General features: G+C 41.8%; 1 protein-coding gene across 5 annotated transcripts in view; it reads right to left on the reverse strand.

Moving 5' to 3' along the window:
- KAT6B (lysine acetyltransferase 6B) overlaps nucleotides 1-27,836 on the reverse strand; it is a 199,231-nt gene that overhangs the window by 59,080 nt on the left and 112,315 nt on the right. For 3 of the 5 annotated variants that reach the window (XM_077454037.1, XM_077454038.1, XM_077454041.1), the window contains 2 exons: nucleotides 23,681-24,621; nucleotides 8,969-9,093 (listed from right to left, as the gene is read on the reverse strand). In XM_077454037.1, coding sequence (XP_077310163.1) covers nucleotides 8,969-9,093; nucleotides 23,681-24,621 — 1,066 coding nt within the window. The remainder of the gene's footprint in view (nucleotides 1-8,968; nucleotides 9,094-23,680; nucleotides 24,622-27,836) is intronic. The other 2 variants (XM_077454040.1, XM_077454039.1) reach the window with 1 other exon arrangement.

The raw sequence follows: 27,836 nt of genomic DNA on the forward strand, positions 1-27,836 counted from the left end.
AGAAATCGGAACATGGCAGCTCAAATTAAAGAAAGAAATTGTTCATCTCTAAACATATCAGAAATGCTTTGTTTTTAAAACATAACTGAACATAAGAGAGACAAAGCCATTGGGACATATACAGTGAGGGAAAAAAAGTATTCGATTCCCTGACGATTTTGTACGTTTGCCCACTGACAAAGAAAATGATCAGTCTAAAATAAAATCAAAAAATATCCAGAAAAATGCATTTAAAAAAAGTTCTAAATTGATTAGCATTTTAATAAGTGAAATAAGGATTTGATCCCCTATCAGATAGGCTCACAGGTGTCTATACAGGTAATGAGCTGAGATTAGGAGCACTCCCTTAAAAGGGAGTGCTCCTAATCTCAGCTTGTTACTTGTATAAAAGATACTTGTCCACAGAAGCAATCAGATTCCAATCTCTCCACCATGGCACAGACCAAAGAGCTGTCCAAGGATGTCATGGACAAGATTGTAGACCTACACAAGGCTGGAATGGGCTACAAGACCATCGCTAAGCAGCTTGGTGACAGGGTGACAACAGTTGGTGCGATTATTTGCAAATGGAAGAAACACAAAATAATGGCCAATCTCCCTCAGTCAGGGCTCCAAGCCAGATCTCACCTTGTGGAGTGTCAATGATCAGGAGAACGGTGAGGAATCAGCCCAGAACTACACAAGAGAATCTTGTCAATGATCTCAAGGCAGCTGGGACCATAGACTGAAATCTTGCAATGCCCGTAAAATCAACCTGCTCAAGAAAGCACATGTACAGGCCCATCTGAAGTTTACTAATGAACATCTGACTGACTCAGAGGGGAACTGGGTGAAAGTGTTGTGGTCAGACGAGACCAAAAGCAAGCTCTTTGGCATGAACTGTATTTGGGAGGCGGAGGAATGCTGCGTATGACCAAGAACACCATCCCCACCATCAAACATGGAGGTGCAAACATTATGCTTTGGGGGTGATTTTCTGCTAAGAGGACAGGACAACTTCATCGCCTGAAAGGGACGATGGATGGGGACATGCACCATCAAATCTTGGGTGAGAACATTCTTACCTTAGCCAGGGCATTGAAAATGGGTCGTGGCTGGGTATGCCAGCATGACAATGACCCAAAACACACAGCCAAGGCAACAAAGGAGTGGCCAAAGAAGAAACACATTAAGGTCCTGTAGTGGCCTAAGGTCAGCCTAGAAAACGTAAGGACTTTGAGAGGATCTGAAGAAGAGTGGGACAAAATCCCTCCTGAGAGGTGTGCAAACCTGGTGGCCAACTACAAGAAATGTCTGACCTTCGATTGCCAACAAGGGTTTTGCCATCAAGTACTAAGTCATGTTTTGCAAAAGGGTTCAAATGCTTATTGCACGCATTAAAATGCAAATCAATGAATAACTTTTTTTGAAATACGTTTTTCTGCTGTTTTTTTGTTATTCTGTCTCTCACTGTTAAAATAAACCTACCATTAAAATTATAGACTGATCATTTCTTTGATCCCCTGCTGATTTTGTGCATTTGTCCACTGACAAATACGTTACCCCCTCATTTTTTAACCCATCAACGCTGAATCTTTAAAATACATTACACTTGCCATTACTGCTGCCTCCATTAAACAGAATCTCTCTCTCTCCTAGAGGTACTGCTATGATCTTCAGCATCTGACACTTCCAGTAATGTCGATGCCTACTTCTTCCCGCTACACTTTGTCAGTGTGCCCCAGGAGCTCTGAAAAGACACACTAATAACACAATGACCAGGAAGGAATGTAGAAGCCATGCAGTGGAGAAATGCAGGCATCTGACACCCAGGATGTTGGACTGGCCAAAGATGGGTCCATTTCTTTCGTTCAACCAGCAGGAAATGAAAAAAATCTGACCCGATTCCCCTGTCCATGGGGGAATCCTCCCTCCTGTGTCATTGTATTCTGAAAGCGGGGAGTCTTCTCTGTTGTCAGGATACACTGATCACCAGCGGAAATTTTCCTAGAGGGTGGCTGAGGAGAATTCGATCAGTAGATTGAATTATTTTCAATCACAGTGCCCACAGATGTATCAAAATTCTGCCAAGTCCTTGCTGAACTGAATTTCGAAGATATATGGCTAGTTTGGATGCTGACGAGAGTACGGAAACCAATCGATGGAGGTGTCTCACACATGTTTATTAGGATACATGTATTTCAATGACCATACCGCTAACAGAATATTTTAATCACTTGCCCACTGGGCACTTAAACCCCCTTCCTAACCAGACCAATTTTCAGCTTTCGGTGCTCTCACATTTTGAATGACAATTATGCAGTCATGCAACACTGTACCCATGTGAACTTTTTGTCCTTTTTTTCCCACACAAATAGAGCTTTCTTTTGGTGGTTTTTAATCACCACTAGGTTTTTATTTTTTGCGTTATAAAAGAAAAAAAGACTGGAAATTCCTTTAAAAAAAAAGTTTTTTTAGTTTGTTATAAAATTTAGCAAATTAGTCATTTTTCTTACTGCTACATATCTTTGGTAAAAATAACCCAAAATTGGTGTATATTATTTGGTCTTTGTGAAAGTTAGAGTTTACAAGATGTGGTGCCAATCTCTGAAACTTGATCACACCTGAAGTCCCGATGGCCTATCTCATTTCTTGCGACCCTTACAAGGAAAGTACCCCCCAAATGACCACATTTCGGAATGTAGGCATTACAAGGTATTTAGTAAGAGGCATGGTGAGTTTTTTGAAGTTGTAATTTTTTCCCACAATTCTTTGCAAAATCAAGATTTGTTTTTCACAAAATTGTCATATTAGCAGGTTATTTCTCACACACAGTATATGCATACCACAAATTATACCCCAAAACACATTCTGCTACTTCTCCTGAGTACGGCGATATCACATGTGTGAGACTTTCACACAGCCTGACCATATACAGAGGCCCAACATTGAGGGAGCACCATCAAGCTTTTTAGGAGCATAAATAGCACATTTAAATTTCTTGACTACCTCTTACACTTTTGAAGGCCCTGGAGCACCATGACAATGGAAACGCCCCAAAAATAACCCCATTTTGGAAAGAAAACACCCCAACGTATAATCTGAGGCATAATGTGTCTTTTGAACATTTAATTTTTATTTTTATACACAAAGCTGTCCATTTACACAATGTACATAGCACAAATTACACCGCAAAATATATTCTCCTACTCCTCCAGAGTATGACGATACCACATGCAAGACTTTTCTACAGCCAGGCCACATACAGAGACCCAACAAACAGGGAGCACTGTCAGGTGTTCAAAGGGGTATACATTTCAAACCTAATTTGACTACCTATTACACTTTTGTGAATCACTGTAGTGGCATGGATGGGAACTGATGTTGCATGGATGAGCATGAATGGGGGTGGTGGAGCTGTGGATTGGGATGGCTGAGCATGGTTGAGCCATAAATGTGGATGACTGAGCATGAATAAGTATGACTGGGTACGGTTGAGTATGGCTGGGTGTGAATGGATGGATGAGTAATGGCGAGTATGGATGGCTGAGCATGGATGGATGGCTGGATGAGTATGACAGAGGGATGGTTGTGCATGGATTGCTGGCTGGATGAGTACGACAAAGGGATGGCTGAGCATGGATGGCTGGCCGAGTACGAGTATGACAGAGGGATGGCTGAGCATAGATGGATGGATGGCTGGATGAGGCTGTAATGGGCACAGATAAGTGCTGTGGGCACTACAGATCCAGCCCACATCGCTGCTGCACCTCATCTCTCCCCTCCCGGCTCATACTGTACCAATCGGGAGAGAGGGGAGAGGAACCGGACATGATGTTGGTTTTTTTGCAAACTCCGTCAGCAACCATTTACAGTTATCCTTGATCCGGATACTCCCATGTGCGCGATTGTGGGAGGATGTCAATGTACGACCTCCCAGAGTTATCAAGCCGCGCTGTAGCCGTCATTCGGCTATGGTGCGGTTAAGTGGTTAAATGTTTAAAAAAAGTATTTATTTTTATTTTTAACATGGCTAAATTGTCCTTATTATATTTTTTTTGTTTACTTGATTTTCAAATTTTGTCCCTAGTCCTTTTTCCTTTGTAATCCCCAACTCTGTCTGGCTCATCGGAGTATATCCTTTTGTCATTTTCCTCTTGAGCTCTACCAATCTTGATTTTAAGTGAGTAAATTATTAATACCTTAATATTAGAGGATGTTTAGCCCTATTGTTGCAAATGTTTGCAACAATATTACTATTCATTTTTCATCTTATTGAGAAACAATATTTACTTAATTTTTAGCTGGCTCTTTTGCCCTCTACGGTTTTTGGTGTCTATAGATCTGTGGGGTTACCAGTGATTGGTCATTATCTGGCGGTGGTTTGGAGCGGTTTACCTGGTCTGGGTGAGCAGTGTTCATCTTCCAAGTGGTCCCTTTCAATGTGTCTCTTTCTATATTATATTGTGCTGTTAATTAATTTTGTGCATTTTGTATTGTTTATCGATTAACCAATACACACATCCACAACCTGAGGAAGCATATCTGCGAAACATGCCGGGATAATTTGCAACAATCCATTTTCATTTAATCGATTTTTTTGATCAGTCAAACCACAACTGTATAATTTCATTGTCATTTAATTTTAACCATGTTTTGAATAAAAATTGTATAATTTTACACTGTACATTGTCTAATTCTCTTTATAGTTAGCACCTTTAAAATCCCTATTCATCTTCCAATTTTACTAAGTGGTTAAATGTGTTTAGATAAAGGGCAATAATAAATATATAACATTTTAATTTAACATTATTTAACATATTAAAGGAGTTGTAAAGGCAGAAAGGTTTTTATCTCCATGCATTCTATGCATGAAGATAAAAAGCCTTCTGTGTGTAGCAGCCCCCCCTCATACTTACCTGAGCCCTATCTCTGTCCAGCAACATCCAAAAGCCCCTCAGCTGTCCGGGACACTCCTCCTGATTGGCTGAGACATGGCAGCAGTGCCAGTGGTTCCCACGGCTGTCAAAGTCTGTTAGCCAATCAGGGGAGAGAGAGAGAGAGAGAGAGAGAGAGAGAGAGAGAGAGAGAGAGAGAGAGAGAGAGAGAGAGAGAGAGAGAGAGAGAGAGAGAGAGAGAGAGAGAGAGAGAGAGAGAGACACAGAGACAGAGACAGAGAGAGAGAGAGAGAGAGAGAGACAGAGAGAGAGAGAGGGAGAGGGAGAGGGCAGGGCCCAACAGCAGATTTGTGTCTGAATGGACACACAGAACTGCAGCTCGGCTGCCCCATAGCCAGCTGCTTGCTGTGGGGGCACTCGACAGGGGGGAGAAGCCAGGAGCACATAAGAATTACCCGAGAAGAGGAAAATCCAGGCTGCCCTGTGTAAAACGATTACACAGGACAGGTAAGTATTTTGTTTGTTCATTAAAAAACAAAACAAGACTTTAGGATAAAGTGAGCGAAAGATCAGTTAAGCTCACACCTGTGCGGGTTTGCAGCCCACGTTTGTACGGGACTGCAGCCCATTTAAAAAATAAAAATAAAAGTTTGCACCTTTTTAAAAGCACGGCCTCAGGGAAACTGTATGGCGTTTTTGCACCATGCAACTTCCCTGCGGTTCCCAGACCCGCAAACACATTGTGGGTTAACATGCATGGATGTGCTATTAAGAATAGAACAGCGTGATTTGGCTGCTGGTTCAGAAACAGCTGCGATACCCTCAACAGTGGTACACTGGGTGCACATCTGGGTAGAAGCCAGTACAGGCAGCCAGATCCCTTCTGCATTAGAAGGTAAGCCAGCTGTCAAAGTTTAAAACAGGTTTACAGCTGCCATTGCGATTCCTAGCTTGTTTTCAGTCTCCTACTGCACTATCCATAATAGATTACTTACAGCAGTGCCACAAATAGTTAAAATGTACCTGCACTCAGATCAAAAAGTGGAGATAATAGTATACTTAAATTAAAGCAAATGTGATACAGATATGGACAGATTTGTTGGTACCCTTATGAGTCATTAAAAATATTTTATTCTTCTGAAAAATGACAAAATTAAAAGAAAATTTTGCATACATGCTTGCCTTTGGTATGTCATAGAACAAAGCAAAGTGTGAAGAGATAAATATTGCTTATTGCATGAAGATATTCTAAAAGACTAGGAAAGATTAGTTGCCGCCCTTAGAACAGTTTATAAATAACTGAACCATAGTGAAATTTCAAACTAAAGCTGGTCACACGCGCATCAAAATTCGATCAGTGTGTGGCCCTCCCTGTTCAACAGAAACCGATATTTAGAGTAACTTCTGTCAAATGGATAAGTTAAGTGTATTTTGACAGTAGCAGAATGGTAGACAAACAGGCAAAGGAAAACTTCCAAAGAGATACAAGATGCACGCCAAAGTCAAAGTAAATCACGGACTGATCACGCCAATCCATCCCTTTTTTGAGCAACAGCGTGCTCGAAGGAAAGACCCAGGAGGACTCCACATAGTAATACAACACTGGGTCTATTTCTTAGGCTATATGCAGAAAGTTAAATCCATGCTTGAATTATCCTTTATAACAACATCTTGACATTTATCTAATCTCAACATTAGTTTATGGATTAGACACATTATATGTTCTGCAATTGCATATACTACTGATGTCTATTATAGATGTAATGTTCTGGGGAGAAGAAATCTGTACTACTACTGTGAAACAAAGGTGACTTGGTTACGTTTTGGAGTTGCATCACTACATCTGGCACAGCAGCCCGAGTCTGCGGGTGGACGGTCTCAAACTGGCAGCTATGAAAATTGTGTGATTGCTTCTCTTACACTGGTGTTCGGGGTGAAAAACACAGGTGGCTTTATTGTCCCTCATCCAGCCACTGGAACTCTAACATTACAACCTGACAGGGCTGTACACATGCCACAGCCGCGATGACTTGTTTTGCAGCCTATTGACAGCAAATCTTTGTCTCACAATTACGATGCAGTCCCACTATGTTAAAAGAAATATACAGGCATCAGGAAGTGACCGTAGCACCTCCTGAACACCTGCCAACCACCCTCTGAAAAGTTATCCACAGTTTCATGGGGCATTAAGCATTACTGTCTTTCTGAAAGAGCCCTCAACTATATACAACCAATTATTAAGTCAGGGATCTCATTACTGTTGTCCATGTGATTTTCATTTGTTTTATTATCATACATTAAGGAGAAAAGTTTTTTGAGAGAGAAGGAGTCTGAACAGCAAGGATACCACGTCCCAATAATTATGAGGAAAAAAATATGTAAGGGGCCAGAAAGGGGCTGGGGAATCACCAACCCCCGGGACTTTAAGGGTATCAAATCACAAAATTGACAAAAAAAATTAAAATAAAATAATAAAATTTTATTCATATTTATGCAGAGAGATAATGTAGCTTGAACATTCATAAAAACAGCAATTTAGCCCATTGATGCATAAACAGGCGTTTATCAAAATTGACCAAGATTTCACTTAACCATACAGGAAAAACGAGAAGAGAAAGCTGCAGTTATTCAACATGTTTCGCCCAGATCAGGGCTTCTTCAGGACAATTTAGGCAGCCAAAGAGTTTGCACTAAAATGATAAAGGTATAACATGAATGAAAATATAATATTTCTCTGCATAAATATGAATAAAATTGTATTATTTTATTTTATTTTTTTTGTCAATTTTGTGATTTGATACCCTTAAAGTCCCGGGGGTTGGTGATTCCCCAGCCCCTTTCTGGCCTCTTGTTTTATTATCATGTTGAACCAAAAATCAAAAGCAACATCAGTTTTTTATTAAAAAAAACACGACATGTGTGATAAACAAACAAAAAAAAAAAAAAACATCAATCATACTCGCCCCTACTGTGGCTGCGATATCGATCCGATCAGGAGTGTGTTGGATGTAAGGTAAAAGTACATAACAGTATTCCCTGTTTGAATAGTGGCTGCTTTGTAGATTTGAGACCTTTATGTTTATTTTATACATGCACTGACTTCCATCAGTTTGAGTGTGCAATGTTTTATAGGATCGGATTCCAGAACAGTATTTCACATGCATCAAAAATGCTTCAAAAGTTGGTGTCGGAAATGAGCCAAAATTCCTGATGTCCATTGTGTAGCCTTCACGTGCTAGAGATATACTACTTGGCTATATGGAACTGTAGCTTCTAAGTAAATATTTGGTTGCCTCTCTGTCTCCAGAAAATGGCAATAGAACAGTTGCTTTTAGCCAGTATTTTCTGGTGTTTTTGTATTTCAGCTTCAGATTAAGCTTAAAAGAGAACCATGCTGACCAATTAAAAATGTACACATTTGTTCAAGTTCAGGTAATCTAGCCTTGTAGAATGTAATATTGTACCCATCATGCTAACTATTTACTCGCATTCAAAGTGAACTTTAAAGTGGTTTTAAAGCCTCAAGGTTTTTCACCTTAAGGGGCTCCCCCCAGGGGCCAAGTCTTGCTGTCTGTATCATGGACACAGCGACGAGACTCCAAGCAAGCCCGCTCAGTTGCCCCATGGAAAATGCCTTTCTGTGGGGGAACCGGATGGAGAAGGGGCCTGGAGTGCCAGCTGAAGACCCCAGAAGAGAATTGGGGCTGCTCTGTGCAAAAATAATTGCACAGAGCATAAGCATGTTTTTTATTTTTAAAAACGAGGGTTTACAATCCCTTAATAAAAATAAGCCAAATCCATTTATTTTGGTAATATTGTTATCCTAATACAATATATAAATTAAATTTTCATACAATTGTTGTTGTGTTCCTTGTTTTGAAGGTAAAGTATGGCTTTTTCCTAGTTGGAAAAGCCAAAATTCTTATCTATAATAGCCCTTAAATGCATCATGTGACGTGCTGTTCCCCAATTCCTTAATGCAATATAGCTTTCATTTATTTATTTTTTCACATATTGCGACAAACACACAAGTTTAACACGTGAATAAAATGCCCTGCTAAATGAATAAAAGCAATATGGGAAATATTCACCTCAAAGGACAGTTCCCGTGCTTGCCTGAAAAGGTCAACATCTTCCTCGGAGACAAAGTCCGGCTTTTCTGGAACACAGATCAAATCCCATCTTTCTTGCTTGATATTCATCTTCAAGTCAGCATCTGATGTTTAAAGCAGAAAGACCACTGAAAGGCTCAGACACATTGTAAGTATTCAACTGAGAACAGTGTAGGTTTGTATATAATGGAGGTAATAGCCATTTTATTTTAAAGCCAGTCAGCAGTATTGCTAAATCACCAATATTCTGTCAGTAGGCAAAAAACAGGTGTTTTGGTGTGCTCCCAGCAAGTACAGGTATTTTGATGCACAAAAGAGCTATGCCACCTATTTTTATTTTTTTTTCCATTGCGACTCATTAGGAAGACTTTCCTTCAGTTCCTGTTTCATAGCTACAACAGGAATTTGTCTCCAAAGTGAGAGAATCCCCTATTAGACGATGTCCCCATTGAAGATTTGGAAGATTTCTCCTTCATTCTTGTTCTGGTGACAACTCAAAATTAAAAATTTTAATTTTCACCCGTGCTAATGATCACCAGGACAAACCAAGCAAGAGTAGATATCTCCAACGGAGACATAGGCAGCAATACAATCCCTCCTGTTACTTTGTACTGCATGGAAAAAACAGTTTTGTTTTATAGGAGTCCAACCAAGTACTTACCGGTTGCATTATACAATACAGATTCCACAAAAGTCGGGATGCTGTGTAGAATCTGCATAAAAACAGAATGCAAAGCTTTGCAAATCTCAAACCCATATTTTGTTCACACTATCAAAATTTAATTTGAGAAAATGTAGTAACATCTCAAGAGCAACATCTCAAAAAAGTTGTGACAGGGCAACAAAAAAATCTGGCAAAGTGGTACTAAAAAGACAGAGCTGAAAGAACATTTTGCAATTTAATTAGGTTAATTGGATGTAAAAAAAAAATATTTAATCTTAGAAATATAGAGTGTCTTGGAAGCTGGGCAGAGGCTCACCAATCTGAAAATTTACATTAAAAAAAAAAACTGAACAATTTCAGAATAATGTTCCTCGGCATAAAATTGCAGACTTTAAATATATCATCTACAGTACATATCAAAAGATTCAGAGAATCTGGAGAAATCTGTGCACAAGGGACAAGCTCAAAATACTGGATGCCCATGATCTTCAGGTCCTCAGACGGCATGGCATTAAAAATATGCATTATTCTGTGATGGACATTACTATATTGGCACAGCTGGAATTCTTCCAAATCACTGTCTGAACAGAGGTGACCATACCATCCAAAAATGCAAGGTGATGCTCAATCCTGCAAAGAAGAAGTTATATCTGAACAGGATCCTGAAAAAAGTCTTCTCTGGGCCAAAGCTCATTTAAAGTGGGAAACTGTGCTGTGGTCAGATGAAAGTTTTACATTGCTTTTAGCAACCATGGGCCTGCATCTCTGATGATAGGAGGGTGCATTAACGCGTATGGAATGGGCAGTTTGCATGTCTGGAAAGGTACTACCAACGCTGAAAGATAAATCTAGGTTTTAGAGCAACATATGCTCCCATCCAGAGGACATCTTTTTCAGAGAATGCTTTGCATATTTTAGCAGGACAATGCTAACCCGCATACTGCATCTATTATAACAGCATGGCTTTGCAGTAGAAGAGCCTGGGTGCTTAACTGGCCTGCCTACAGTCCAGACCTTTCACCAATTAAACCTAGTTGGTGCCTTTTGAAACAAAAAATAGGTCAACTACGACGCAGGACTATTGAGCATTCTGATTTCTAAATCAGGCAAAAACAATCCTCTCCAAAAACTCTAGCAACTGGTTTTCTCAGTTTCCAGATGCTTACAGGGTGTTAAGACGAAAGGGATGCTACACCATGGTTGCCTGTCCCAAGTTCTATTTGAGATATGTTGCCACCATCAATTTCAAAACGTCTATTTCTTAAAATGGTACATTTTCTCAGTTTAAACATTTGATATGTCTTCCATTTTCTAGTGTGAGTAAAATATTGGTTTAGGAGATTAGGAAATCATTGCATTATGTTCTTATGTAGATTTTACACAGCGTCCCAACTTTTTTGGACTTGGGGTTTTAGTTGCTGGTACCCTTTCAGTCATCTTTGTTCAAGAAAGCGTTCAATATGCCATTGTTAAACATTCTAGAGTAAATATATTTACCCCGAGATTAAATTGTAACCTATTTAAAGTGAACCTTTTTTAACTTTATTTTTATTAAAATGCCCAACTGACGCAAGTTGCCAGTCAGATACAGGCTGCATGCTAATACCAAGGCAGATACTGACTGTGATAAATGTATAGGCCTTTTAATGCTCTGAAATGAGTATGCAGCGTCAGAAAGGCATTTACCTTGACTGCAGAATACTTTTACCAGCAACTACCAGGAAAATAATACTTGTGGTAGGTAGTAAGGACTAGTCAAGTAACAAAAATCAAAGGAAGTTCTGTAAAAGGGCTGATCCAAACAGATGCCTGGAAACCCAAAGGGATCTGTGTATATATATATATATATATATATATATATAAAAAAAAAAAAAAAACTGCTGGGATGTCTTAAGAATTTGCATCTGTAAAATAAATGATCACCGTATAGTCTGTAATATGATTCTATGATAAGCAGCTCCATAATGCAATTTTTTTTAAAACATCTCAATCACAAAAAAACAAAAAAAAACTGATACTATGATCATTCACTGTGCTTGTGTGAATGCTTAAGACATCTGTAGGATAAATGGTTTATACAAAGACCCTTAACAGTCATACTCAATTTCAAACAAACTCTGGAAATCAGAACATTGTCAGCTTCAAGTCCCTTGCCTTGAAAGTGGTTGTAAACCCTTACAACACACTTTGACCTACAGGTAAGCCTAGATTAAGGCTTACCTGTAGGTCCAAGAAATATCTCCTTAACCTATACGGTTTAGGAGATATTTGCCCAAAGACGGGCACCGCTGTCTACGGCTCATGCGCCGTAGACTGCGGCGCGCAGGCGCACTGAGCGCTGCATCGTCAACGACGAAGATGCCGCGCGTGACGGCTCCTGCACACGTGCGCGGGAGTGACGTCATCGCGGCTTCGCCGAATGACAGCGGCGGAGCTGCGAGACCCCACCGAGAAGATGGATGCACCGGACTACAGGGGACAGCGGTGACTTTGCTGGCTCCTGTGTCAGGTAAGTGACACATAATGGACTACTATGCGATGCATAGTAGTCCATTATGCTTTGCCTTTGCAGGTAATGAAAGAGGAAGTAAACCCATCAGGGTTTACTTCCTCTTTAAATGCCATTTGCAGTTGGCAATATAGTGCTTAAAGCAACATTTTACCCATAAACAGTTTGACAAAAATATATTTTCTTTAACAAAAGAACATATATTCCACATTAATAATTATGCAATAAAAATGTAGCATGTGCTGTAAATAGCCTCCAGCATCGGTTCTATTCTCTTCTTGCTGGAGGCCGCTATTTTGTTGAAGCCCACTTCCTTAAAGTGATTGTCAAGCCTCATCTATTGTTCTTTTTAATGAAAAAAAAAAATATATATATATACACTTATCTGCAATGTGAAGTGCATTTGCACAGAGCAGCCCGGCCCCTCCCTCCTGTTGGGTGTCCCCTCAGTAAGCAGCTTGATATGGGGGCACCTGAGCCGAGTCAAAGCTCCCTGTGTCCGCTCAGACACGGAGCTGCGGCCCCTTTCTATTCTCATTGGCTGACTGAATTTGATTGACAGCAGTGGGAGCCAATGGTGCCACGCTGCTCTCAGCCAAAGAGCAGAGAAGTCCCAGACAGCCGAGACATTCCTACAACATTGATGGAGCTAGAGGGACCTCAGGTACGTATTAGAGGGGCTGATGAACACAGAAGGCTTTTTTATCTTAATGCACAGAAGGCATTAAGATAGAAAAACTTCTGCCTTTATAACCCCTTTAACACATGCTCACTCTCCTTAGTCTCAAAAACGACATCACTTTTTGACTTAGCTTTAGAGAGGAAGGCTATTTTTTTTTTTTTTTTTTTTTTACCAAAGCTCCTAAACTCAACTCCATAAAAGTCTGTGTCCATGTACACATAGGTTTTTTTTTTAGCAGAGTTTAGGAGCTGCCGCCTTCAGGTGAAGTTAAACCTTCTCCTGAACGAGGAAGAATCGCGTTCAGGATAGGAACGTTTTGACCGCTGGCCACAGAAAAATGCGACAAAAACATGTTATGTTTTTCCGTGGCCAGGGTAGGCTAATGTACATGGTAAGCCTAACAGTGCTAACATTCTCAATAGGGAGAAAGGAGGAAATATCAGGGAAGTAAGAGAAGACACGAAGCTTGTAAGTTTAACTCTTGTGTGTCACTGGTAGTAGAGTTTGTTCCGTCACCTCCTGCTTTTCTTTTGTCTTTCCTTAATGTGTGTTCCCGCAGCACATTGTGTCATTCCTCTTGTATCCTCTCTCAGCAGCAGTAAATTTTTAAGCTGTCAGCAGATTGGCCTCGAGTGAATTTCTGATTATCAGCACAGTGCCAAGAACACAGGAGAACTGAGGTTGTACAGAGCAGGGTGAGACAGGGCCTTACTGTATTTTAAACAGTATAGGCACTTGTTTTTAATGTTTTACACAGCTATACCTGCAAAAGGAACCAGCATGGAGTTATTGATCAATTTACATTTTTGGACTAAATTTCCACTTTAAAGTATAACCATAAGCAAAAAATGTTGTTTGATTTGAATAGAGTGATGACGAGTTAAAACAACTGTCAGGTTTTTATTACTGTCTGTGTCCCCGTTGGGGAGATTAACCCTATCAAACAGGTGAAAGTGGGAAAAATAAAAAATCTGGAATTGTCACTACAACAGAAATAGAGGTGAAATCTTCCAATGCAGACACTTGTTCCCATGACAACTGCTTAAAGAGGGGATTTCCCCATTATTGAAATGATATACTCTCACTTTCAGTTAAGTCTACAGACAGGAAGCGAACTGTCCCTATTCAGACACAAATGGGGAAAAAAACAAAAAACAAACCCCCCCCCCCCCCCAAAAAAAAAAAAAAAAAATCACACAAGGGTTTTAGCCTCCATTACTCTATCCCAAAAAATAGGAATATTGCGGTACCTGTAAATTCCATATATTGGAATACACTACAGGACACAGGTGTTGAGTCTCACTGTTGTGTTATTATAGTGCTACCTTCAAGTGACTGCACACCAGCAAAATGCATTGCTGGGACCGCCCCCTAGTTACCCATAAAACCCTGCCCACTTTTTGAGGCTCTAGTTAACTGGCAAGCAGTAAGAAAAAAAATAGAGGTGAGGGACTTTTGCCCTGTATTGTACTTCAAATAATTGATGTACAGGTACCGTATATACTCGAGTATAGGCCGACCCGAATATAAGCCGAGGCCCCCAATTTACCCCCAAAAAAACTGGCAAACTTATTGACTCGTGTATAAGCCGAGGGTGAGACATGCCTGTCCATCCCTGTGTGTGTGTCCGTCCATCCCTGTGTGTCCGTCCATCCCTGTGTGTCCGTCCATCCCTGTGTGTCCGTCCATCCATCCCTGTGTGTGTGTGTGTCCATCCATCCATCCCTGTGTGTGTGTGTCTCCATCCATCCATCCATCCATCCCTGTGTGTGTGTGTCTCCATCCATCCATCCCTGTGTGTGTGTGTCTCCATCCATCCATCCATCCCTGTGTGTGTGTGTATCCATCCATCCCTGTGTGTGTGTGTGTGTCTCCATCCATCCATCCATCCGTGTGTGTGTGTCTCCATCCGTGTGTGTGTGTGTGTGTGTGTGTGTGTGTGTGTCCAGCCTACCTGCACCTACACCCGCAGCAGATCGCAAAACGCAGTGCGGAAATGAATAGGGTTTGCAGTGTTAGCTGCATGGCAATATAGTGTGAACCAGGGCTGAGGACCCATTCAGTTTGGCAGGGAAAAGGGAATAGTTGAGTCGCAGATTTATTCCCGCTGGCCACCCACACAGAGAAGACCATCCAGCAGCCACTTTGCGTCATAGCCACGACAAAAATCCCATCATGTTTAGTGGGCAGTACAGGTGTGTGTGTGTGTGTGTGTGTGTGTGTGTGTGTGTGTGTGTGTGTGTGTGTGTGTGTGTGTGTGTGTGTGTGTGTCCAGCCTACCTGTGTCCCGAGCCTTTGTCCCGAGCCTCCGTCCCGTGTCGTGCCTTGCCTTCGTCCCGTCCCGTGCCGTGCCTTGCCTTGCCTCCGTCCCGTGCCCTCTTCGTCGGCGGCCATTGTAAAATTCAAAAGCCGCGCCTCCTCCTTCGCCTGTGATAGGCGGAACACTGAATTTCCCAGCAGCCTGTGTTCCGCCTATCACGGACGTCGTATCATCCTCGTCCGTAGTACGAGGATGAGACGATGCCCGTGATAGGCGGAACACAGGCTGCTGGGAAATTCAGTGTTCCGCCTATCACAGGCGAAGGCGGAGCCGGAGGCGCGGCTTTTGAATCATAGAATGGCCGCTGTCTGTCTGCTCGACACGCTGATCGAGCGGGCAGACAGCGATGACTCGAGTATAAGCCGAGGGGGGCACTTTCAGCCTCAAAAAAGAGGCTGAAAATCTCGGCTTATACTCGAGTATATACGGTACATCGAAAGGATTGTTGCCCTAATGTACAGTACACAAATTCTTAGATCCTGGGATGTCCCCAAGGAATTGAATGGGTGTGCAACAAATTAACCAAAAACAGACATGACAGGCCTACAAGACAAAAACCCCAAAAGGGTCAACGGGCCCGCTCAAACAGCCACCTGTCAAAGAAAATGGATGTGAAAATGTGAACATGTGAACATGGAAACAAGCTGGAGGCCCTGCCACTTGAGGGGAAAAAGCAGGTGCTGTAAAAAGCCCAAGAGTTCCAATATCTTTGGGAGAATGGGCTCAGGTATGGAAGGAGGCACTAGAAACTGACAAAATAACCACCCAGTCAGCTGAAAAAAAAGAAGGGCAGAGGGACCACCATGTAAGGAAACTGAGGAAGAGGTCAGTTCCCAAAAGGGAGATGTGGCAGGCAGCTGAGGACCATCTTGACCGTCCCCATAAGGTGAATCGTAAATTATTTGACATGCCTTCAAGGCAGGACATAGGAAGAGAGAATAAAATTGCCACAGAAAGAAAGAACCCCCAAGTAAGCAAGATGGGCTGGCTTCCAGGATACCTGGTCTTCATGAAGCATAAGATAAAGGATGCTCCTGAGAGGAATATAGGATGAGCCGAGGAAGAACTAAGGCTACCAGGAGCAACAGAAAAAAGGAGGCTCCATTTCTAAGGAGTTCACAGCGTGGGCAAACGCATCCAAGAAAGACCCTTGAGGGAGACAAAATTGCAGCGAGTGACAAGGAGTAACTTCTGGCAAGGAAAGGTATGATGCACCAAGGGGTAGGAATTTGGCAATTACAAAACAAAAGTTGTAAGATGAAGAACAGGAAAAAGTTCTGGCATAGGTTTTCCCCATCATTGCACTAGGCAAGAACTTCCTCACACAGCAGATTGCAGAGTATTGGGAAAGCGATCTGCAAGCCCCCAGGAAAAAATTGGGCTTCCAACCTAGAGGTTAGAAGATGCATAACTGGTAAATATAAGTGAATTAATGATGCTGGGAAATCTTTAGGTGAGAGTTTGTAGAGCAGTCATATAATTGAAGTTTAGTGGGAGGCAGGCCAATGGCAGGGCACCTACAGACCACATATAGAGAAGGAAACAAAAAAAATAAAGGAAAAAAGTAGTACTGACAACAGGCACAAATGTGACTTTTACCAGTACTAAGCCAGGACACACAAAAGGTCAGGTTTTTGAGAAGAGGAGAGCAGAATGGCTCCTCAGCCTGTCAAACAGGCAACTTGGTCATCTGCAACTTTGCTATAGGGAAGAAGGGCAAAGTTTGTGAGCTGTAAGCCTGGGAGATTTTATTTCATGGAAATTAGTAAAATTGGCTCCAGGCAGTGGAGCCAACTTCCACACATGGTGATGAGGAGAGTCCCAGTGACCTTGAGTGGAGAAAACTGAGCATGGACACTCTTGAAAGATCACCAGCATAACTTGAGAGAAATTCTCCTGGAGAGGCAACTGAGGGGTGATAATGAAAGCATGTTTTTGACTATGACCATCATGACAAAAATGCCCCTATAAAAGGGGAGAATGGGAAAAAATTATGTCACGATTGGACCCAGATACCCTGGGCAATTCAAGAATTGTAGGGTCAACCAAAAGACAATGTGGAGTTCGACAATTCATATTACTTATGCCGGCTTTACAAAATAGTATTGACGAGGACAACAGCTATAATTTTGCATAAAGAACAGGATTATCCATTTCAAAAGGCAGTTTGCTATTGCATACTCCACTTCAGTTTGCCATACTCCGAGCAATAATTAAGGCAGAAACAGCTGGCTGCATGGCAGAACCTGCTGGAGCAAAAGATGACATCAACAGTTTCCAAGCACCCATTATCTGAATCCTTAAAAGAAGGAATGCCCTCAAAACAAAAAAGATTATTTAGTGCCAATAGAAACAGATTTAGTGTGAGAATGGCTGGGCCAACAGTGGGAAAAGTCAATAGGAGAATGCCAGGAAGGGTGAAAAAAAATCTATATAAATTTATATAAAAATAATCCCAACTGGATTAATCAAGAATAGAGAAAAGCTTTCTAGGACTTGCCATTTTTTGTGCCTATAAAAGCATGGGAGTACATGAAGGCTCAGCAGCACTAGGAGTATCTAGAGACTTCTAAGCACTCTCTCAATGAGGTAACCATAGCCAGTATATGGCAAAAAGGTCTACATGCTGAAACCTAGCTACTGCAGTGATTGGTGATTAAAAAAACTTCAGCACCCTTCGCTGAAATGTTGGAGTCCCCTTTGCCTCCAGCAAAAATAAGTGCGCTAGGCAGGATTTAAAACATGAATATACTGTACTCTAGGGAAGAGTGGCCAAAGAGCAGTTATAACTGATGGCACAGTTTTTCAGAGGGAGCAGTAGTCTCTGCAGTAGATCAAACTGAGAAAATTAGGCTTCAGTCAGACAGGCTCTATGGTGAGGGAGCCCAAATCGAGGGAGAGAGCAGTGTCGGCCAAACTGAAAACGACTTGGAATTTCCTCAGGGCTTGTAGCTAAATTCTTGTTCTTTGTCCCATGTCCTTCAGCTCCCAAGTGCCTCTAATCTGCTATTCCACTGGAGGGTACTCATGGAATGGATGTGGACAAAAGGAGTTCAGTGTGTCCAGTCTTAAAGAATCTCAATAATCCAGGTGTTAACCAGCTTCCTAACAGTTTGTGTACTTCACACACTGATGTATCTGGTAGGATTAAAAGTACATATTGTAATTATACTACAAATCAAATTAATGACCTAACAAAACATGTATAGGAACCAGTTTGTAAAGGAACAGGGAAACATCGTCTTACTTTATCCATATTGCTGGTCACATCCAGGTAGGCATAACCCTAAAGGGTTCTTCAGGGTCTGGGTGCCATTGGAATGGACCATGGCCCTGGACCTTGTGACTAACTCACTTGTTGTGCCACATACCAAGGTGAGTGTTGAACAAAGTAACCAATGCACAACGTAAACATTACAGGCCATCCATCCCTGCTGTTGTGGGGTCCAGGTACGGTTTCCAAGATGTATATTGAGTATTCAATCTAGAGACTGCTAACAAGCCAAAAGGCAATAAGCAGTCAGGTCTAGAAGTGTCAGACGAAGTGGAAAAACTGGTGAGATATAGAAATAAACCTTCTCCAGCAGGAGGAGGGGTCCACCACATAAGGACACAAGCAAAAAACTAGACCCTTGTGTAGTGGGCAGGGTTATAAAAAGGTGCATTGGGGGATAGTAAAGCTATTTGCCAGTGTCCAATCGCATGAAAATAGCAGCATATAACCCATGCTCAAGTCCTAGAAAAGTTTTGGCTTTCATAATCAATAATAAATTGTGTATGTGTGGTGGGACTTCCTAGGTGCCATTATCTGCAATTCATGTCTCTGACACATATGTCTGGATGAAAAAAAAACATTCAAATGTTATTATAACAAAATTCATGAAATTACATATAAAATCAAGGTGGTAAAAAGAAGTGCTCAATCCTCACGCAAGAGGATATAGATTTCCACACTATGTTCCACCAAATATCATAAATACCAACAGATCTTGTATAACATATGATGTTAGTCTTGTGGATAACCCAATACGTTTAGATGAATTCTTCCTCAGCGGTTAGAGTCATTATTAAAATATCAGAACCTTCAATAAATACTGTACAACACTGCTAAAGATACAAACTTGCAGGGTCAGCCATATGTTTAAACCATTGTCAAACCTCTGCGTGGTCTGCTTCTGCCCCTCCAGAGACAACGGAAATGCTCAGTGGGTAAGATTATAGGAAGTATAGGATTAAGATTTTAGTGATTATATGATAACGTTATTAGTACGATCTCCCATAATCTTACAGGGGGTCCTCTGAGCAACCCTTCATGTGCATCTCTGTTGTCTCCTGAGGGGCGGGGTGGACTGCATGGAAGGTTGACAATGGTTTTAACATAGCGATGACAGAACCTGCAAATTTGATTCTTCTTTGCAAGTGTTGTATTATTGAAGGTTCTGAATGTGGTCAATATGGTTTAGAAAAGTAATAACCAAGATATTTTAGACACTCTATCCCCTAAGGAATAATTCATCTAAATGTTTTGGGTTATCCACAGGACTAAAATGCTATACAAGAGCTGTTGGTATTTATGTTTCATTGAGTATAGAAAGAAAATTTATATACTCTTGTGTGGTGACTGATCACTTGTTAGCCTTAATCTTATAGATAATTTCATCAATTTTATTATAACATTTGAATGTTTTTATTCAGACATTATGTGTCAGAGACATGAGTTGCAGGTAAATGGTGCCTAAAAAGTCTAACCACACATACACAATTTAGATTTAGAGCCAAGATTTAGATTTTTTTATTTATTGATGCTAGTTGGGATGTTGGCACAAGTTCCTCCACCTGATGTGAAAGCTCTGCCTTTAGATATTCTTAATGTATGTATATAGAAGCTTCTTACTAAGAGCCCTTGAAAAACAGCAAACAGGAAAAAGGTGGAAGATCATTATTGACTGTACAACGATGCAAACAGTTAGCACAGGCTGCACAAAATAGGCAAAGCTCAACAAAGGAACTGAGTACATAAAAATAGATCAACAATGTTTTATATTTTCCATCTTCATTGAGGTCATAAAAATCATCATAATGCAACAGTCTACAGTCACTTGTAAAATATATTATGTTCTATATGAAATGCTTTATAAATAGTAGTAGACAGAGGACTGCCGCAAATGAAGATGTTAGGGAAGGTATGCCTGGTCCTTTTTTTTTTTATTATTTATATTTGAAAGGCTGAGAAGCCCTGCTCACCATTCATTTTGAGCAGAGAACTATCTTATTTAAATTCCTTCAATATTGGTAAAATTGTTAAGCTGGCCATAGATGGATTTTTTTTTGGAGATTTGCTGATAAAACAAAAAAACAAAACCATTTCCTCCACACATTTGAGATGGATAGGGGAAATCCAACGCTGCTCTATTGCATTCTGGCAGAGGGACAACTCTGCTGCCAGAATACACTGTTCTGCACCCGATAGGCTAGCAGCACAGTTAGATTTTTTTCAATATATGTTGACAGTCCTGTTCCGGAGGAGCTGAACCGGTCAAATTTTGATCCATGTATGGCCAGCTTTACTCGGACAGCGAGGGCGATTCATTTGTGGTTGACTAAGAAATGTTGTTTAGTCCCCTTCTATATTCTTGCTTCCTACATGGGTTGCCATGGCAGTGCTGGGGGATTCAACTGTTGTATACAAACTACATTCGCATCAGTTGCGTGTGTTACTCCATGTGCACTAGATATGCCCAACATATTGAACCTTTTTATGCATTATAAAGAATCACTTTCAGCTCACTTGAATGATACAGGTCAATAGTTCAAAATGAATGTGAGTGCTTTTTTTCTAATAAGTGTTAGTGCAAGGAATCTGGTGGGAAAAAGTCCTATAAAAAAAATATGGATTTTAACAAACGGCTGGAAACATGTTACACAATCTCGGGTGCATGTGCCAAGGTTATCACCAGCACACAACAAAGTCCTGAGGAGCTGAAAGAAAAGGAAAAAAAGCCAGAGACCGAAAAATTGGAGGGGAACACAAGTGTTAGAAGCCAAGTAACTAGGCTAACACCTGTCTTTTTGCCCAGCTTCCTCCCTGGAGGTTCACAGGCTACCAGCTGTGCTTGTCCAGACCTCCTTGCACTGCCATAAAAGAAATATTTTAAAACCATTATCAAACAGCTTATCTTTCCCACCTCTTCATTTTGAGTACTGTCTACTACTGAGTGGGAGGCAGAATTTCGTTGTAGAGGAGATCAAAGTGTTCATGTCTTCAAAGATGTGTACATAATTTTAAACTAATAAATGCAGGTACATTTGCATATTTACAGAAATGTTTAAACAATAGTAACGTTCTGGTAGAATAAAAAAGTATTGCAATGACATATTTCATGTAGTTCTACTCTGTACTGTAAGTAGTCAGGTCAAGCTAGAGAAAAAGTTAAAAAGGTATTATTTGGTGGAATGACTAGGATAAAAGCAAGCAATGATGAAAGTCATGAAAGAGCGTGCATGGGTTGAGCTGATGAAAAGCAGAGTTAGAGTTGGGGACAAGGCAGTACCCAAATAATGCAGCCATATGGGAGAACACTGGACCAGCCATGCCAAAAAGCCAAAGCAATGAAGATATGGAGGTCAGGGAGGTGGTAATAGCTGAGCTATTCTATAGCATTGATCAAATGGTAAGAAAGACCAGGCAGAACATGAGCACAGTATGTGGAAAGAGGGAATTTAAATCTAAAAGCGGTTAAGTAACACAAGGTAAGCTATGCTGAAATCTATAGACTAAGACTGCTAAGACTAGAAAAGGGAAAAATTAGGTATGAAGCAACAGTAGTATTTTTTTTTACCTGTGCTAATAACGCAGACATTTAAGAAAACAGAGCATATTGAGGCAGTAGTTTCTGACTTTTCTTTCTGAAAATGCTAGTTGCCTTGCTGTTTTGCTAATCCAATGACCAACGCCTTGCTGTTTTGCTAATCCAATGACCGACATAAAACAAACATGGACATCAGAAGTTCTGAATTTACTTTCTGCACATGTGTTTTTGGTTAGCAACATTGAAGTCACTTGTAACCAAGCAACTTTCATTGCATTTTCAAGAAAAGTTCAGCAAGAGTGGTCTCCATATTTTCTTTTTAGGAGTGTATCTTTTTTATTATGATCATAAAATAGGGCCCCAATATAGAAGTTAAAGCAGAGCTCCACCCAAAAGGGGAGGCTCTGCTCGTCTGCCTCCTTCCCCTCTCTGCTGTCACATTTGCCCTGGTTTTGACAGGTACCCACTCCCACCTCTAGTTCAGTTAACCGAGATGAACTGAGTCAGAAGTACAACCCCCCTCCTTCCCCCTAACCCGGCCTGTTCACAAAGCACTGCACGCTTCACGCATGTGCAGTAGGAAGCTTCACTGCCAGTTTCCCCGAGTCAAGATAGCAGCGGTGGCAGCACCCAATAGCCGATTAAAAACTTGGCTCAGCTGATGACACCGCTGGATTCCTGGACAAGTGCCCTAAAATTAAAAGTCAACAGCTACAGTATTTGTAGCTGCTGACTTAATTTTTTCTGAAGGAGCCTGGAGGTCCTCTTTAAAAGTACATTTCTACAGTTTTCCAGACTATGTTATTATATTTACTCTTACACTTCTGTGTTTTTGAGGAAATTTGCACTATGCATATACAGGGCAAAATCATCAACTTTGTCTGTAGGCTTCATTTGCTTGCTTTTATTTTTATCTGGAGTTCTGAACAGAGTGCAGAAGAAAGGACTTTAGACTGTAAATTCTTTATTTTCAGATAAGATATAAAACATAAAAAAGCACACAAAAAGGTTTTAAGTTAAATTTATAAGCCTTAAATATCTTTTAAATCACTGTACTCCATAGAATGTTGTTATTCTTGTGCTACATTCTATACATACACAGAATTATATATATTTTTAATTTTTTTTTTACTATGTTCTACATGATTCATGATGTTGTACAGACTAGTCATGTACTAATATTTACCTACAAATGTTAGTGGTCTCAGGAGCCTTAAAGCAATGCAATTAGGTGCCCTCCATCTGAATTAGGCTTCCGACTCCTGACCAGTTGAAACAATCTACTGGAGATTATTTCATGCATCAAAACTTTGTTCTTCAAAATGCAAAGGACACCTTCTTGTTAAGCAGTGAAGCATGCTATAAAATAGACAACTAAAGCTGGCCATAGATCGATCATTTTTTCTTTACTAGCCATCCGGCTGATTCACTAGATCGACTTTTTTCAAACTGGAATGGCCATAGATGGATCTAAACTCTGTTATCTGTTGAACTGGCCAAATTTCAATCTATGGCCAGTTGAAATCCTGAGTTTGCCTTGGCTTTATTTGTTGTAAATTACAGTTGTCTGACCAGGGAGGAAAAGACTGCATTAGCAGCACTACCATTAAAAGGCAAGTGACACAGTATGTTACAAAAATGTTCAAATGCTACTGCTAAAGTGCAATATAAAAGTACAGAGGAAAGGGTTCTAAAGCCTCTGCTTACCATCATCCTGGACGGTCCTAGTCCTTCTGTCTGCCAAGCTGACCTTTCCTGGTGTCCTGGCTCCCGCCCCTATAGGTCCCACTTTGTACTTTAACCTGCCTAGTGTCCTGTGTTTTATAAAGAATGAGGAGCGCTTGTACTGAGCAATGGCTTTCAATGCCCGACCCCGAGGCACTGCCCAACTTGGAGGGCTGGAGTGGGAAAGAAGGAGCCTACTCCTTGCGTCCCTTTTGCCAAAGTAGTGGGTTGAGGTGTACAGTCTGCCTTTTTGGCGAAGGCGCTTTGGAGGTGCATAGCTTGGGTGGCTTTTTTGGCGTGGCTGGCCCTGAGTAGCATAGATATGGGACAGTCCATCAAACAGCCCCTTCAACTGACTGTTACTAGGTAGGCTTCTGAGTGATGGGGCACTGGAGTGACTTGAAGAACTCTGGGGTGAATTAGACGTGGTAGAGTTGCTGGATTGCTGTGAGGTAGGGCTGTAGCCAGAAAGGGAAGAGATTTGTGAGTGAGCAGGTGGGGGAACAAGTTGTGAGGGAGGAGGAGGGCTGCCTAGCCCATGAGTGGTACTCGTTGCCAGCCTATGGAGAGTGCAAGAGTCTGGGTCATTATGTTTTTTCCTGGGACGGTAGTGCACAGAAAAGTCTACCATTCGCCTGCGAAATTTGCGTCCCTCAGGTGATGGAGTGAAAAACTTAGTGAGGCCGTCAATTAGCCCTTTGGTTTTCCTGTTAACTTTGAGAGGGGAACAGGTGGAAGTGAAGGTGGAAGTGATGGGATGGGGGCCAGGCCAAATGAGGTCAGACGCAGCCAGGCTGCTGATGGGGTCCGATGCAGCATGACCAGATGGCAGTGTGGTGGGACACATTTTATTTTTTTGACTCCTACCGGATGGCCCCCTTCCTGGTAATGAGTTCACAGATGTTCCATCATTGGGCATACACCTGCAAGTAACACAGTGATTTTAGCAAACAAAAAAACCCCACAAATAACCTAAATAAATTTCAAAAATAAGGATTACATTTCAAAAATAAATCAGTAGACTTAAATAATATAATGCATTTAGAAATTTGCTTCTTCAGTTGACACACAGGCTTTCAAGAAAAATGCTGATGAATTGTTTACAAGGACTATTTCTATGACCTGTTATGGACTTCAACTTTGAGTTCGGCTACCTTTATGGTTCCACTGCGCCTCTAAAAAACCTGGCCAATTTAGTTATCTGCACAAAGACTACACCTTAGATGGTGAAAATTCTGCAGATTTGATTAAAATGACTTAAATTACATGGGCACCCTTTGCATGTGAATGTGATTATTAGATACATTACATGTATAGTAAACAAAATGAAGAAAAACCATAGCACTTTAATGCTTTTCACATCTACACATACTAAAGTATGTATAACCAAAACTTTATTGTTTTTATACAATAGGGTAGGGTAAAACCCATTACTGTATTTTTCTGCTCTCCCTCTCCCGCTTCAGTTGGGTCATTTTTTCTTACTTCCTGTCCTGTAAAGGTATGAAAAACTCAACAAATTCAGGGAAACTGGCTTCTTAGACAGCTGTCAATAGATCAGGTGCCCCTTTGGAAAAAGGATTTTCACTTGTTCTGGTGACCACTGTAAAATTTTGGATTTCCTGTTTCTGTCTTGGTCACAAGGACAAGGATGAATTAAATTAGTAGAGGCACAGAAAGCAATAGAAACTTGGCATGGGTTCTAATCCTTCCCTACTTTATTCCAAAGAAAAAATGGCTGGACTATGCATATACAAGGTAAATTTTGATTTTAAAAATATATGGAACAGCAGACATTTCTGACTTGTAAAGGCACAAGTTCAAAGGCCGTCATCCCTAATATTCCCTCAGTACTTGCAGAAACACTGACTTGGTGTAAGCTTGTGAATATGGGTGTTGAGGTGATACCCACCTTTATACTATGTTTAGTGGCTCTGTATATCGGGTAGAAAATAGTATATAGTTTTCAAAGAGAACTAACTGAAATGTTTCAATGAGAGACAAGATAAAGGCACAAGCTTTTTAATGCAAAAAAGCTCAGGAAGGAACTCACCATATTATGCACATGCTGTATGCTTACTATATGTGATGCTTTGTTTTGTTCATAACTGTATTATACACCACTAAGGCCTGGTCTCACTGAATTGCATGACAATGAAAAACACAAAGCTGCCAATGGTGCAATGAAATGCAACTTTGTGGTCCACAGACATCAATGGAGGTGCATCAAAATTACATCTACATGCTTTTTTGATGCATTTTTGTGTGCGATTTGTGCTGGTCAGAAACAGGCACCCACCAGCATCCTAAAAACCAGTAGCTTATCCTTGCTGTGAGCAGTAGGGATGAGTCATCAGTTGTTTAAGCGGTAGTAAAGGTTTAGAAAGAAAAAAAAAATACCCTGCAAGGTAAAAGGCATAATGTGCTACTAAGACTTACCTTGAAACAAAGCCCTCCAGCGGCGCACTGTCCCCACTGTAGAGGCTTCCGTCTTCACCCGGCCTTCCTTCTGGGTTTGCAGACTGCAGCCACTTGAAGGAACAAGCTCCGATGATGGAGTCACGGCCACGGCACAGGGCTCTGTAGGAATGGCACTGGAATGCTGTTCCTTCAGAGCACATGCGCCAGTGACGTCACTGGCTCCTGCTGCCTAGAATATCTCCTAGTGCAGGGGTCTCCAACCCCCGGGCCACGGCCTGCTACCAGGCCGTAGCCTGTTTACAGCCAGGCTGTGAAGTGTGCACCATCTGAGGTGCGGCGGCGGCGACAAGCAGAGAGATCACCGCACTTCTGCCCACACAGCCCCACCGCTACACTGTTGGGGGTGAAGCAGGCGAGCAGAGAGATGACATCTCCCACCACCCGCATCACTGCTGTTCCACCCACACAGCCCGGCCGTTATACTGTTGGAGGAGAAGCGGGGGAGCAGAGAGATTACATCATCTCTCACAACACGCCCCGCATCACCGCTGTTCTCTCTCACTCGGAACCCACCACTCCACTGCCTCGCCTCTGTGCTTAGTGACAATTTGCATTCAAGAAGCTGCATCTGGTGGCATGTGGCAAGTGACCGTGGCAATCTGCATCTGGTGGCATGTGTCTGTGGCAATCTGCATCTGGTGGCATGTGGTGGTGGCAATCTGCATCTGGTGGCATGTGGCAATCTGCATCTGGTGGCATGTGGAAAGTGACTGTGGTAATATGCAACTGGTGGCACGTGTCTGTGGCAACCTGCATCTGGTGGCATGTGGCAAGTGACTGTGGCAATCTACATTTGGTGGCAATCTGCATCTGGCGGCATGTGTCTGTGGCAATCTGTATCTGGTGGCATGTGGCAATGTGCATCTGGTGGCATGTGGCAAGCTACATCCGGTGGCATGTGGCTGTGGCAACCTGCATCTGGTGGCATGTGGCAAGTGACTGTGGCAATCTACATTTGGTGGCAATCTGCATCTGGTGGCATGTGGCAATCTGCATCTGGTGGCAGGCAATGTGGCAATCTGCATATGGTGGCATGTGGCAAGTGACTGTGGCAATCTGCATCTGGTGACATGTGACTGTGGCATGTGTCAATCTGCATCTGATGGCATATGGCAATCTGCATCTATTGGCAGGCGATGTGGCATGTGGCAATCTGCATCTGGTGGCATGTGGCAATCTGCATCTGGTGGCATGTGGAAAGTGACTGTGGTAATATGCAACTGGTGGCACGTGTCTGTGGCAACCTGCATCTGGTGGCATGTGGCAAGTGACTGTGGCAATCTACATTTGGTGGCAATCTGCATCTGGCGGCATGTGTCTGTGGCAATCTGTATCTGGTGGCATGTGGCAATGTGCATCTGGTGGCATGTGGCAAGCTACATCCGGTGGCATGTGGCTGTGGCAACCTGCATCTGGTGGCATGTGGCAAGTGACTGTGGCAATCTACATTTGGTGGCAATCTGCATCTGGTGGCATGTGGCAATCTGCATCTGGTGGCAGGCAATGTGGCAATCTGCATATGGTGGCATGTGGCAAGTGACTGTGGCAATCTGCATCTGGTGACATGTGACTGTGGCATGTGTCAATCTGCATCTGATGGCATATGGCAATCTGCATCTATTGGCAGGCGATGTGGCATGTGGCAATCTGCATCTGG

Source organism: Lithobates pipiens, unplaced genomic scaffold, assembly GCF_037356315.1.
Source record: "Lithobates pipiens isolate NorthernLeopardFrog02 unplaced genomic scaffold, aLitPip1_a1.2 Scaffold_25, whole genome shotgun sequence".
Lineage (NCBI taxonomy): Eukaryota > Metazoa > Chordata > Amphibia > Anura > Ranidae > Lithobates > Lithobates pipiens.